General features: G+C 39.1%; 1 protein-coding gene across 3 annotated transcripts in view; it reads right to left on the bottom strand.

Annotated features, from left to right (window-relative positions):
• MAN2A1 (mannosidase alpha class 2A member 1) overlaps positions 1-14,286 on the bottom strand; it is a 201,301-nt gene that overhangs the window by 166,044 nt on the left and 20,971 nt on the right. For 2 of the 3 annotated variants that reach the window (XM_007055422.4, XM_043546417.1), the window contains exon 3: positions 6,410-6,554. In XM_007055422.4, the coding sequence (XP_007055484.2) occupies positions 6,410-6,554 (145 nt within the window). Of the gene's footprint in view, positions 1-6,409; positions 6,555-11,417; positions 11,614-14,286 lie in introns of all 3 variants that reach the window. The other variant, XM_037901532.2, reaches the window with a different exon arrangement.

The raw sequence follows: 14,286 nt of genomic DNA, 5'->3' as shown, positions 1-14,286 counted from the left end.
CATGTTCTATTGTACAAGGCAGATCTTGTGGGGCATGTAGCATTTTTTTGCAGTGTGCTTACACAGAGCTTAGCACAATGAGATCTAGTCCATGACTAGGGTTCCCTACGCATTACCCCAATAAATAATACTGTTTTATTAGCAGAAGTTGTAGCAACCTGCTGCACACACTCATATCCTTTACTGAACTACTAGCAGGGGTTCTCAAAATACAATAATTTGGTGCCCTTATAGTGAAACACTATTAGGGGGCTATATGCATTTCCCCCCCCATCTTACTTTTTTGCATGAACTCCCACAAAACCCTATAAACCCTCTGTGACCTGCAATCCATAATGTGGGAAAGTTCTGAGACCTACAGATATAAACACACTATAAGAACTAAGAATTTTTATTATTCTTATAATAGTGTAAGGCTCATCTAGTCACTAAGAGGCAAATTAGTTTACAGTACTGCATGAAAAGTTAATATAAACTCAGTGTGTGGCACTAGCTCATAGTATCTGATTTGTTAGTAATAGTTACCATACTAGGGCTGGTTTTTACTGCTAAAAAAAGGGTGGATTTTCAGCAAGATAACTAAACCAGGTTCGCTATTGCACTACAAAATCCTAGTGGAGACAAAACATTGTAATTTTACCACACGGTAGCCAAGCCAGGTTAACCATAGTTGGGGTGGCATAGTGTTGACCTCTTTCAGCAACCCCGTGGTAAAATTAGTGTGTCCTGTCCCCCCTAGGATTTTACAAAGCAATAGCTAACAGACATTTACCTATCCCACTGGGAAAAAAGAAACCACATCTTTTTTGCAGTGAAGACATAGCCTAGGATTTATTGCACAAACTGAAATTTTAGAGTGTGAGAAATGAGCAGTAGGACATTTAGTCAAGTGAAAAGCCTGGGCTAAGATAAAAAGGACACATGGCTGATAGATGGCCTGTTAATGACTCAGTGCTTCATTCCCTATGGAGCAGTCCAAAGAAACTCTTTTCTAGACAATAGGTCCCAGATATTGAAAAGCCAGAAAACTGCCTCAATTGTTCTGTACTCTTGGACAGTTCTAAGTATCAATAATGGCACCTGAGGGAAACCTTTGTTCTGAATTTTTTTGATGTAATCTCTTCCAACTCTTTAAATCCTGAACTCTGCCAGAAAGTTACAGGCCCAAGCTTTCATTACACAGACACACACACAATTTAAAATGCACCTATTGTTGACACTAATAGTCAGCAGTGAGCATTTTTGCAGTCTAGACAAAAGTTTATAACCACTGCTAGACTCAAATGCTATGTTGATGAGAATTATTAAAGATACTTGTTATGCAGCGTTTATGGTGGTCACAGTTATAGCTGACACAGGCAAGAGGTGTAATTACCTAGAGCCTCAAATACTGTTATTTTGATGGTCAAATGAGATGGCCTGACCTTTAGATTAGTCAGTATAGCAAGAAACAACCATGGAGCCACCTTGAATAGTTGGGTTCTGTTGAAGTAATAAAACAAGGCCCTGGAAAAATCAAGTGTGCGCAACTGCTTCTTCTCCCGAAGCAGAGTATGACTTAGGAAAGGAAACTGGCCATAGTGGTTTGCTGGAGGAGGAAGCAGTAGACATGATATATCTTGATTTTAATAAGGCTTTTGACAATCCTACATGACATTCACATAAGCAAACTAGGGAAATGTGGTCTATCTGAAATTACTATAAGGTGAGTGCAAAACTGGTTGTAAGTCTGTACTCAAAGAGTAGTTATCAATAGTCTGCTTCAAACTGGGAGGGTGTATCTACTGTAGTCCCACAAGACAGTCCTGGGTTCAGTACTATTCAATATTTTCATTTATGACTTGGATAATAGGGTGGAGAGCACGCTTATAAAATTTGTAGATGACCACCATCACTTAAGTAAAATATATAAATATATATAATATATATTTATATTTATTTTAACCAAAACTATTTGGCAAAAGTGTCTCAAATCCATCAACAGTTTCAGGCATTTATTTACCTTTTTGGCAAATAAATTATTTGTCTGAAAAATTTCACCCCGCTCTTGTAATAGATGCTGGCTTTATTGCTTGGGGTGCTGGCTTCAGGCTGTTAGTGCCAAAGGATTTCACTAATGCCAAAGACTTCAGTGTCAAAGTTGCTAGTGCCAGCTTCATCAGCATCCTCTTAGCCTTCCTTTCATTGCCCAATCCCGGGGGTCTGGAGTGTGCTCGAGGGAGTGCTAGCCAATGCTGTCTTTTCCAGACTCACTCTGGTAGTTATCACTTCAGGGTCTGAAGTGACCCACATGAACTGCTGTAGCAGAAACATGAGCCAAGCATCCTTGGTTTTGCAGGTCCTTGAGAAGACGGACTTTACATAGAGCACCTATCAGGCATGTGGCACTCTTGTAGGTAGAAGAGGTATCAATTACGTCCATCTTTGATGGGATTCAGTCCGTCGCAAGACAGGCATTGTTTGACTCCTAATGATTTGATTGATTTAGTTGGTGTTGGTCCTGCTTTGAGCAAGGGATTGGACTAGATGATCTCCAGAGTTCTCTTCCAACCCTAATATTCTATGATTTAGAGTCTGCCAAGAGGCGTGGCCACTGGCATGCAGCATCTTCCACCACTGTACACAGGGATGCACAAAGCGATAGCTGATAGGACCTTCCAAAGAAAATAAAACTGAGGAAAAGAGAAGTGTAAAGATGAAGTTTGTCTCACACAGACGAGTTGAAAAATTGAAATGAAGTCTTTCAGGTCAGATATTCACTAAGTTTCACATCGTTGCCATGGGTGGTAAGAAAAAACCAAGGCAGGGTCACGGCTGCTCTCCCCTTTATGCCTTCACAGTGGAGTATGAGGCAGTGCCAACAGACAATTATTCAAAAGATTCTGATCTTACATGAATGTGCAGCACATTGGGATCCACACTGACACATACTGAAAGCAATAAGGCTTTTCCAGACTAAAACTTTATTAAGACAAAGTTAAGGATGAATATATACTATTGTCTTTTAAAACAAAGTAAAACATTACTGAGTCAGGACATCTGCTGTTAAGTTACCAGCCCCCACACAAGGTTTACAGTTAACTTTGTTTTATTCCTAGCATTTCATTTGGGTTTTGTTGTGAGTTTTATTGTTTTGTCGGTTTTTCTTTAAAATATATGATATTAGCTTTGTTTTCAAAAAGGGCAGAAATCAACTGATTCTTGATTAATCTATGTCTAGAATCTAAAAATAGTTAGATAGTCTTGTGAGAATTGTTAATGTACCAAAGCTAGGGATCTCTTAATTATCTAGAACATGCTCCCCATAAGAAGGTCTAACACAGCTCATTTATGGGCAACAGAGCCCAGAACTTGAAGAGGCAGAGAGGAAATCTGTTTTAGAATTTAACTAAAAGTTGAACTAATTTTTTTCAGAACTGTGGCTAATTAACTGCATGTAGGTGAAAGATTAAGTTAAATCATTTCCACAAGAATGTGATAACTCAAATGTGTGTACTGAACACCTTCTTTTCAAAAAAGTCCTTTTAGGTATGCATTTGATGATCAAGGAAATGGAACACCTTTATTTAACTTCAAAAAATACAGAAAGAAAGATATTTTAAAAACTCAGAAACCAAGTACTGGCAAGGAGCCATCAAGCATACAGCTCAAACAGGCAGCTCCAGAAATATTCATTAGTAGAAAGGAGGACAGAGGCTTCTGACCAGAAACAACATCAGTTCCTTTTTATTAGCTTTTGAATATTGTACCTTTTTCAAAACTTAATTCTAGAAATAGTCAGAACAGCAATTGGTTAAGAAATGTAAATAGGGCAGTTAAGTTTTAAAATCATTTCCATTTCTTGTAATCTTTAAACTGTAATTAATTTTTATTCCTGCATATATCATTGTGTTATTTAAACAGACTATAAAAGGAATGAGTTATTTATGTCTGACAATTTTTGAAAAAAATCCTACCAAATTACATTTTGCCTGTCCTCTTAGGGCTTTTCTACATGGTGCATCAGTATTCACTACGTGGGGCATGATTTCTAAAGCACACTAACTTGCTGAGCATTAATTGGTCCACATAGACCCTACTGATGCATACTACAGGTGTGCTTTAATGTAATGCAGGCTACTCTTTACTTCAGTATGTCTGGGAAAGTTTATGAAAGTACAGTGGGGTACTGAGCAAAAAGAAAGACAAGAAGGGGCCGCTCATAATATGTTATATCGGATCATTTATATCACATACAGTGTGCTTAGTGTTTGTTGTTGGGACACTTCTATCACAAATGTATTATGCAATGCCAAATAAAAAGATTTATTTTCTGCTATTTCTTGGTGTCTGATAATTTCAAAATGCGTCATGCTGTAGACTGCTGATATATATTTCAGTCTGATCCATAGTACTACAAATATTAAAAAGCTATTTAGAAAGAATTCATCAATGAAATTATACTTGGAAAGAATCATAGCAGGAAAGACTTAATTATTTAAATTGTAAGATTCAAATTGTTATAATTAGTGCTAAGTAGATTCTCCTCCCCTCTCATCAACTGAAGTCTTCTGTGTGTTTACAAACCAATGAGTAGGGCTAACCTTCTCATGATTTGTCTACATGGGAAAGTGTTACAGTTATACTGGTATAGACTCCCTGTATGGGCACATTCTGGATTAAGAGTAGCTTTTTGTTCCCTCCCCACCACTTATTTTTTTAAAACATTAGTTTACGCCCCTTCCAAAGCAACTTAAGCAAAACTGAAAAACTCTTATTCCAGAATAACTATTCACACAGGGGTTTACACCGGTAGAACTATATTCGTTTAAATTCACATCTTAGTTTATACCAGTATAAAAATATTCCATGAAGACAAAGCCTCAGCTTGCCCCTTTCCACACTACAAATGCTTTTCAAAAAACGCCACAGTTGCTAACACTGGTTCAGCCCCACCACTATTAGCAGCATCGCGAGAGCGTACAGCATACAGAGCCTGCCTGCCTACTGTTATGTTTTAAGCACCACAACGTCTAGTACAGTGGCTCTCAATCTTTCAGGACTACGTACCCCTTTTAGGAGTCTGATTTTGTCTTGCGTACCCTCAAGTTTCACCTCACTTAAAAATACTTGCTTACTAAATCAGACATAAAAATACAGAGAAGTGTCACAGCACACTATTACTGAAAAATTGCTTATTTTCTCATTGTTGCCATATAATTATAAAATAAATCAATTTCAATATAAATAGTGTATTTCAGTGAGGAGTATACAGAGCAGTATAAACAAGTCATTGTCTATATGAAACTTTAGTTTGTTTTGAGTTCCCTAGTGATTTTTATGTAATGTAAATATGTACATATTTGATGTAAAACTAGGCAAATAACTAGATGAATTGATATACTCCCTGGAAGACCTCTGTGTACCCCCAGGGATACACGTACACCTGGTTGAGAACCACCTGCCTAGTATGCTTAGTTGATACAATGTTTAAAATGGTAGTGGCAGATGGTGGGGATTCTACACTAAAACCATCCCTAGATGTTGCAGACACTGAGGACTGGAGCTGGGTTCCCTCCCAATTCACCAAGAAACAGTGTTCTTGAAAACAGACCTTTGTTCCCTCAGTCCTAGGTCATCTAAAAATGGCCACATACATCCCCTTCTCCTTCAGAGGAACACTAGGTATCTGACTTTAAGCTACTTCTTCCCCTCTCCCCACTCAGGTACACGGAATGTAGATTTGCTGAAGAGAAATCAGAATTGTGGCAGGCAATTTACCTGAATTTTAGTTTTATGTACCAAACAGGTTGCCTTTTGCACTTGTTGCTCTGTTATATAAACTTTATAGGTCTGTGGCACTTTTAACCTCACATAGTCATTAGAAACTAACTCATCTTGGGGGGATAAGGGAGATTACATTTGCTAACCACTTTCAGTATGAGCAATGAAGACGAAAACCACAGAAATTTAGATTCCCCAGTATCACATCTTCCAAAGATACAAGCCTATTAATCATTACTGGTAGCTTGCACTAAAAATAGTTAAACAATGATCAAAGTTGACATTTTTCTTCTTCTACATGCTGGTAAAAAAAATCTTATTAAAATGAACTTATTTAATGCAGTAATGTGTAGTTCCATTTGACTTAACAGTGGTGAGCATCTAGAAATTCCATACTACACTCCAATGCAAAATGCCACCATTAAGGCTCTGATCCAGCTAATAATTAATCACATGAGTTGTTCCAGTGAAGTCAATGGGCTAAACTAACACGTGCTCAAATGCTTTGGAGAATCGACACCTAATACACTAGGCAGCATGATTCAGGAAAGCCCAAACCCTAACACCAAAAGAAGGCTGCAGTCCTATATATCTTAACTCAAGTTGCTAAATACTCAGATTTCAAAACCATATGGCAGTGTATTACCTGGATCATTATGTGAGTGAGGCACAACAAACACTTGAAGAGGTTCATCATCCCATTCATTTTCATTGTACGTGATATCAAATCCTTGTTTCCAAACTCCACCATCTGGATTATCGAAAGGAAGAATGTCATAGACATCCAACATCTAAAAAGAGTAAAAGGAACGTACAGCATGAATTCATAAAACGGGTACAGTGCACAATTCCATACTGAAAAAAACACTGCTGTGTTCATTAAAATCCAGCCTTAAATGCTGGCTGTTGCTCTTAAAAAAATGTATTTTTTAATAGGTAACTGAAGACCAATCTAGCTTACAGCAGCACAATTCATGCTTAGTATGATAATGACTGGGGACCAACCAAGATCAAGGGTTAACTGTATTGAGCACTGTTCATATACACAGCAATAGACAGTCCCTGCTCCAAGAACTTACAATCTAAACTGCAAAGACAAAGGGTAGGGGAAAGGGATATATAAATACAAGCAAATCGACCAGCGTGATGGTGGCATATGAGATGTCTAGTTGCACAATTTTTTTCTGGCGGGAGGGTGGACTGTTAGGAAGGGATTAATGAAATGGAAAGTCAAGAGAACGGAGAAGGTGAGGGGACAAAACAAGCGAGAAGAGGAAGGTCTGAGGGCAGGTGTGATGTGAAGCTGAGGTAAAGAGACTACAAAGACAGCAGACACAAGTGGGATGGAATAAACAGCCAAAGTCTAGTCAAAACTATAGGAAACATCCTTGTTGGCTGATATGATTAAGGCTGCTTCAATAGGTGCTCTCTTCCTTAATAAAATACTTGTTCAAGTCAAACAAGAGATATGAAGTTTGTTCAGATAACTGAGGTCTCAGTAAATGAAGCTCTCCAAAATGAGATGCCTGCAGAATTTAGACACTAATGGACAATTTTATATGAAGAAAGTCTTGTGTTGAAGTCATACTTCAAGAATTATATCTGACTTTGCTAGTTAGAGTTTGGAGAACCATGTTTCTACATTTTTACTCTCTAACCAATTTTAAAAACACAAAGCTGTTACCCACTTATTTTGTTAGAAATTAACTTTATATGCTCCACATTTCTGAAGGGAAAAGATCTAGGAAGAGCAAATATCACATTGTCTGAACATATAACTTTATGGTTTCAAATTCTGAAAAAAATAAGTTATTTCCATTCCCAAAGAGAGCTCAGCTGGATCTCCATACTTCGCAATGAAATCAAAAAGTTTTTTAAAATTTTATGTAGTTAATCAGGTCTATCAGTAATGCACTCGGTGAAAGCATCATTACCTGTAAAACCTCAAATGGTTTTATATTGTTGCCAGAGTACCAAAACAGTTAACAGAACATTAAAAGGATGATTCAAAAATCATATACAAAAGATTAACCTTCTGTTAACTTTTGGCCAAGTCTCCAGGTCCTTGGGTTAGGCAAAATGCCATTAAAGCATAGGCAGTCACCAGGTAATCTTATCCTTAGGCAACCTAAAAAGTAATGAACAAAAACCGAGCAAGGATGTCAGGTTTTGGCACTAACACTAATTTAGAGAGATCAAACTACTTTAAACCCTCTTTATAGCAATATGCTAATGTGTCTAAGGGCACATCAAGTCAATTTTCTTTTTCTAGCTCACAGATTTAACTTTCTTTACACACCCAAAATTAGAGAAATAAACCACAATGGAATGTTGCAGTTATATTTTCTGATCCGAGTCATATCCCATCTCAGAAAAAGGTTATAGAATGAATGTTTACATAGCACAGTAAGAATTTATCTGACTAAACAGCAACACTCATGGAAAGAGGGTATCAATTTAGAGAAAACTGACTTGTCACTAACGAATCAGAGATAGCACACAATTTCATAAGTTGACATCTACATGGGGCCAGGCTTTCATCTGTAGAGATCTGTTGACAGTAAGATCACGATCACTCAAAAGGTTTATTCTTTTGTTTTAAGTAAGACAAAATAAATTAAAGATAGCTCAGTTTGTGCTTATCACAGCTAATTTCTCATTTTATATACTACAGCATATTATGTAATTTATGGACAACAGCAAGAGTATAGAGACCAGTCAAGTGGCTTGGTTTAGACTGCCACAAAGCTTTGTCTGCACTGGACTCACCTTTCCTGAAACTTCACAATACTGATACTAGAGATGCAATTCAACTAGTAATTGTTGCTTGTTATTCCTAGATCTCTCAAGCAGCAACAGACAGCATTTTAACAATAGCGTATTGTCTACATCTCTTTTGAGCAGTTAGACAAATTTATGGTTGAAATCCTGATCTATATTTAGTAGTAGCAACAGCAGGAATTTTTTAGGGAAAAAAGGCTAATGTAGACACTCCTTAAGAAGTCTACAAGAATTCATCTGAATTTTTTTTCTACAAAAAGAAACTGATTCAGGTCTCTGGAATTCAGACTAGACCTCAACCCCTCCAAATCTGACTCAAAACACAGTGCTTCCATTACAAACAAAAGGACTACTCTGAGGTATTAACAAACTATGCCCCAACAGAGGCAAAGAATCAAGACCCAAAAGCAGTATCAGGACCACGGTAGGGTTCACAGTTTCAGGTACAATTGCACTAAGGCCCTTATGCACTGCAGACACTCTGTATTGTAAATGAACTAACACCCTAAAAGCTACTGAGGGAAGGTCCAAAACACGGAGGTCCAATGCACCTTGGTGCTGATGCACACAGGTGGCTTCTATTTCACAAGGGTATTGTGTGAATAAAATTCACTAATTGAGAGGCACTCAATATACTGTTGAGGACCACATAAGCACTGAGAGACTGAACATTCCTCAGCATAAAGCAAAGACCACATAGCCTCACATCTAAGGCTTACAACATTTATAGTGATCATTCAGTCCCTTCTCACAAAAACAAATACAACCTGACCTAATCTAAAACAAAAGCTCACTTATCTATAGTAACTTATTTTCCAACTGGTTTGCATCCAGGCATACACTGCAGGAGTCACTTGCCTAAAGCCATGCAGGCACAAGCATAAATACCACATACCACCTATGAGATCTTCCATGCTCTCTACAATCAGAAGCCCTTCTGTTAGATGAGCCCCTAAATAAGAAGCGGAGATAGTAAGTGTGGCTTCAGGTGGCAATACAGTTCGAGAACAAGAGTCACCACAAGTAACCACTTGTTCCTTCTACATGGAGTTGCCCCCACAAAGCCCCAGGGTAACAATGACCTCCTTGAGAAGGTGATCTGAGGACCTCCAATAACTCAAACTGAATCACTGTCTTCCCAAAACTCTTATCTGCCCTTCATGCATTGTCAAGAAGATACAATTAAAGTAGATATGACTCAAATGCCACACAGAACCCTAAAGATTTCAGTTAAGGGTACACAGCAACTACATTCTTTTAAGTCTGTCATCCCTTTAGATAAATAAGCCCTAAGGCATTCAGGCACAGAAGCATCAATAGGGTCAAAAGGATCAAGTTAGTTCATAACAAGACTAGATGCGGAGTCTTCTCCACTTACACAGATTAAGCAAAGATAGCTTGACCATTACATTTTTCTATGAAGGCCACAAAATAGTCTGATTAGCTATTACTTAGTACAAGGCCACTTAGAAAGCCAAAGTTGTTCTGACATAAAAGGCGAGTACTTTTGCCTCTCCAGGACAGTATGGGTTTATGGGAAAGGGGAAAAAGACAGGCTTTGATATTAGCTTATTCAGATGAAAGTCAAATATCACTTTTGTCAGATAGTGGTGTGAGGGGCAAGTACCACCTTCTCTTTGTGAAATATGGTTTAAGATTCATGAGGCTGTCTGTGACTGCATCTCTAAGGCTCTCCTGTCAAAGGTAATGGACACCAATTTTAATGAGTAGGAGGAAGAAAGTCTAAGATCCATTAAATACTATTTCACCAAGAACTCTGTCTGTCCTTCACAGCAATATGACAAGCAAAAACAGCGCTTAATAAATCTCTACAATTGCCAGGGACAGTAGAATAGAAGGATGGTCCAGCAGGCAGGGTCTTAGCCTAGGACTTGAGAGAAGCAGGTTCAATTCCTTACTCCGATGTTTCCCAAACTTGGGACGCCGCTTGTTCAAGGAAAGCCCCTGGCGGGCCGGGCCGGTTTGTTTACCTGCCACGTCTGCAGGTTCGGCCAATCGCGGCTCCCACTGGCCGTGGTTAGCCGCTCCAGGCCAACGGGGCTGCGGGAAGCGGCGGCTGGTATGTCCCTCGGCCCGCGCCACTTCCCGCAGCCCCCATTGGCCTGGAGATAAACAGACACGGCAGGTAAACAAACCGGCCCGACCCGCCAGGGGCTTTCCCTGAACAAGCGGCGTCCCAAGTTTGGGAAACACTGCCTTACTCTATCACATATTTCCTGTGTGACCTTGGTAAGTCACTTAGTCTCTGTTCTGCTCAGTTCCTTATCTGTAAAATGGGGAATAGCTACCTCAGAGTGTTTCGAAAATAAATACATTAAATTACTTAAAAATTGTGACACACTCAGATATTATGGTAGTAGTAGTCATATCTTTTACTTTCTCCTTCTGTTAATGCTAACTGGAACCAAATAGGAAATCAAGTCAAGAGCTCTGCTTTGAACAAATTACTTAATAATTGCATTTGATCAGCACAACACTTAATGAAAGCCCTTCTGCACTACAATAGAACTATCTTGGTTTCCTCACAAGACCAGGACATTTTGCATAGGAACCCAATAACCATGTTGTTAGAATAAGTGACTTGAGATGCAGACACATGACTCTACCAGACTACTGGGTCAAGGGAGCTGACTTAAAAGGGGAAAACGAATGGCTGTTCTCTGGACAGAGCCAGCAGCTCTTATAAACAGCCTGCAGTGGTCAAGCAAGTGTGTCTGAGGTCACTCGGGCTTAATCTTGCCCAATTTTCTTCAATATTCATGGTGGAAAGAGGAAATTGAGGAAAGACATAAAAGGAACCCAACATGCCTTAACATAAAAGAAAAGTGTTGGTATGCACCAAGGGTCCTTACCCACTCTCAGGCAGGACCCCAAATACCGGCTGCTCTGATTCATATCAAACAAGTTTGTATCCGAAGGAGCCCCATTCCAAATATCAGAACAAACACATTGGGTTTGAGCCATCACTCAAGCTGATCCACAATCTTCCAATTCAGATCATCAACAATGGTATGTTGAGAGGTGGGCAGGTTGTTGTTCTGCAGGAAGCTGCAGAAAGCAAACAAGACACTTCATTTCAGAAGCCTCATTCCTGGAGAGATGGCCAAGCATGACATGTGTTCAAGCAATATATTTTAACCATGCTGTCTGACAAACTGCACTGGATGTCATATGATCTATGGAGAAAAAAAAAAAGTAAGAGCAGCCTGCTGGCCCTAGCTCTAACAAATTTATACAAAGTCTAGACTCCTGAAGTAACTGAAGACCACAAATGGTGGGGGCTCACAGATGCGTTCCTGAACACATCTGTGCCTGTCCTTATCTGAGAAGTAGACAAGAAGAAAGGCACCCATTCTTTTCAAAACACACTCTCTAGTTGAGCCCACTACAGTAGAGAATCTCAATCCTATCAGGAGATAGAGGGGATTCATTAAACAATGAATACTTGATTTGTGAACCACATTTAACCACACTGGCAAGCATTGTATCGGTAGACTTGCAAAGAAGGTGACAAGGGTGTAATATGCTATCAGACTGAATACCCTCTGGAAAATCTCACAGGGACTTTTAACATGGAACTGATGAAGGCCTAAATGACAACAGAGGCCGTGAAAGCAGCTGAGCTCACCAAGCAGAGACAGTGAACTGGAGTTGCAAAGGGCTGGAAATACAGTGCTCTTTTGCCCAACCTGCTGCAAGTCTGGAGCTTGCAAAGTAAAAAAACGTTCAAGCATAGAAGCATCTAGCTGAAGCAGGAAGGATTAAGGGTTATGGTTAAACAGCCCACACAGAACAAAAGGGAAAGTATTAAGATTGTTTGCATTATCCTACATGTGAATTTCCACTGTTTAAATGTTTATTTTTGAACTTTTGCTTTAAATATTAAGCTTATTTTTGGGCAAACAGAAGCAGGTTATCACGGGAGTTTCTAAGAAGATACAGATCCTGTGCTTGGAAGGAAGAACCTAGGTATGCGGAGATTTTGGTCTATTTGTTGCAACTCTGGAAATGCTGTGTGAATGGAATTTTTGTCTCACATCAGACAGGATGTTGGAAGTCTGAGTATTAATCTCTCCCTGTTAATGAGGGGCCATGCTGACCAGGTGCAAGGTGAACTCCTGATTATGCTATCAGAGCAGTTCGAGGGAGTTTTTAGATGGGAATTCAGGAATTCTCTTTCTACGTACATTTGTGCTTCAGAAACCATTATAATGCAAGTTTATTGTGATCCAGAAGGGATATACTATGTTTCTTGCCGAAACACAAGAGAGGCTTCCTCTGCATGAAGTGCAAGTTGATAGCCATATTGGAAAAAAAGAACTATGGTCTCTAAGGACAGCTATTTACACTATGTAGCATTAGAAAGGCTGAAGAGTTCTCGGACAACTGGATTTGGACATCGCTACTGCAGATGTCACAAGAGAAGGAATTGGCTATGAATAAACAAACAGGAGGGAACTGAGGAGATTTTGATCATGCGAGGAAAAGAGAAGCAGGAGGCATTCTAAGTATGCTGAGGTCTCCAACTGCTATAAGTACTCAGAGTAGCAGCTGCAAAAAATTTCTCCGAACATCAGTGGAAGGGTGAGAATTCTGCGCAGGACATACCCAACGCAACCTACAAGGATGTCAAGCATGCCCACAAGACGTCAGACCATCCAAAGTCAACAATCTTCACTGAGGACTGGGAGTTGAGATAATCTAACATTCTACAAAGGACAAAAGGATGATATCCTGTCTTCCTGAAGCAAAAACAAGGCAGTTAGATGCCACAAACAGAAGACTGATTTTCCTTTTCGGTGGTTCGGGTTCTGTAGTTTCTGCATCAGAGTGTTGCTCTTTTAAGATTTCTGAAAGCATACTCCACGCCTCGTCCCTCTCAGATTTTGGAAGGCACTTCAGATTCTTAAACCTTGGGTTGAATGCTATAGCTACCTTTTGAAATCTGCTATTGGAACCTTCTTTGTTTTGTCAAATCTGCAGTGAGAGTGTTCTTAAATCAAACTTATGCTGGCCTAGTCATCCGAGACTACCATAACAAAAAAATATATGGCAGAAGGCAGATAAAACCATGGAGCAGGAGACATACAAATTCTCTTCCCAGAAGTTCAGTCACAAATTTAATTAATGCTTTTTTTTTTTTTTTTTTTTAAAGCATCAGCATGGAAGCATGTCCTCTGGAATGGTGGTCGAAGCATGAGGCATATGAATGTTTAGCATATCTGGCATGTAAATACCTTGCAATGCTGGCTACAGAAGTGCCATGTGAAAGCCTGTTACCACTTTCAGGTGACATTGTAAATAAGAAGCAGACAGCATTTATCTCCTATAAATGTAAACAACTTGTTTCTCTTAGAGTGGTAGCCATGTTTGTCCGTATTAGCAAAAAGAACGAGGAGTACTTGTGGCACCTTAGAGACTAACAAATTTATTTGAGCATAAGCTTTCGTGGGCTAAAACCCACTTCATTGGATGCATGCAGTGGAAAATACAGTAGGAAAATATAGATTATATATATTTTCTCACAGAGAACATGAAAAAATGGGTGTTGCCATACCAACTATAACAAGAGTAATCAGTTAAGGTGAGCTATTATCAGCAGGAGAAAAATAAATCCTTTGTAGTGATAATCAGGATGGCCCATTTCCAACAGTTGACAAGAAGGTGTGAGTAAAAGTAGGGGGGAAAAATAAGCATGGGGAAATAGTTTTTTGTTTGTGT

Source organism: Chelonia mydas, chromosome 5 (assembly GCF_015237465.2).
Source record: "Chelonia mydas isolate rCheMyd1 chromosome 5, rCheMyd1.pri.v2, whole genome shotgun sequence".
NCBI lineage: Eukaryota > Metazoa > Chordata > Testudines > Cheloniidae > Chelonia > Chelonia mydas.
This window is presented reverse-complemented; position numbering and strand designations above follow the sequence as displayed.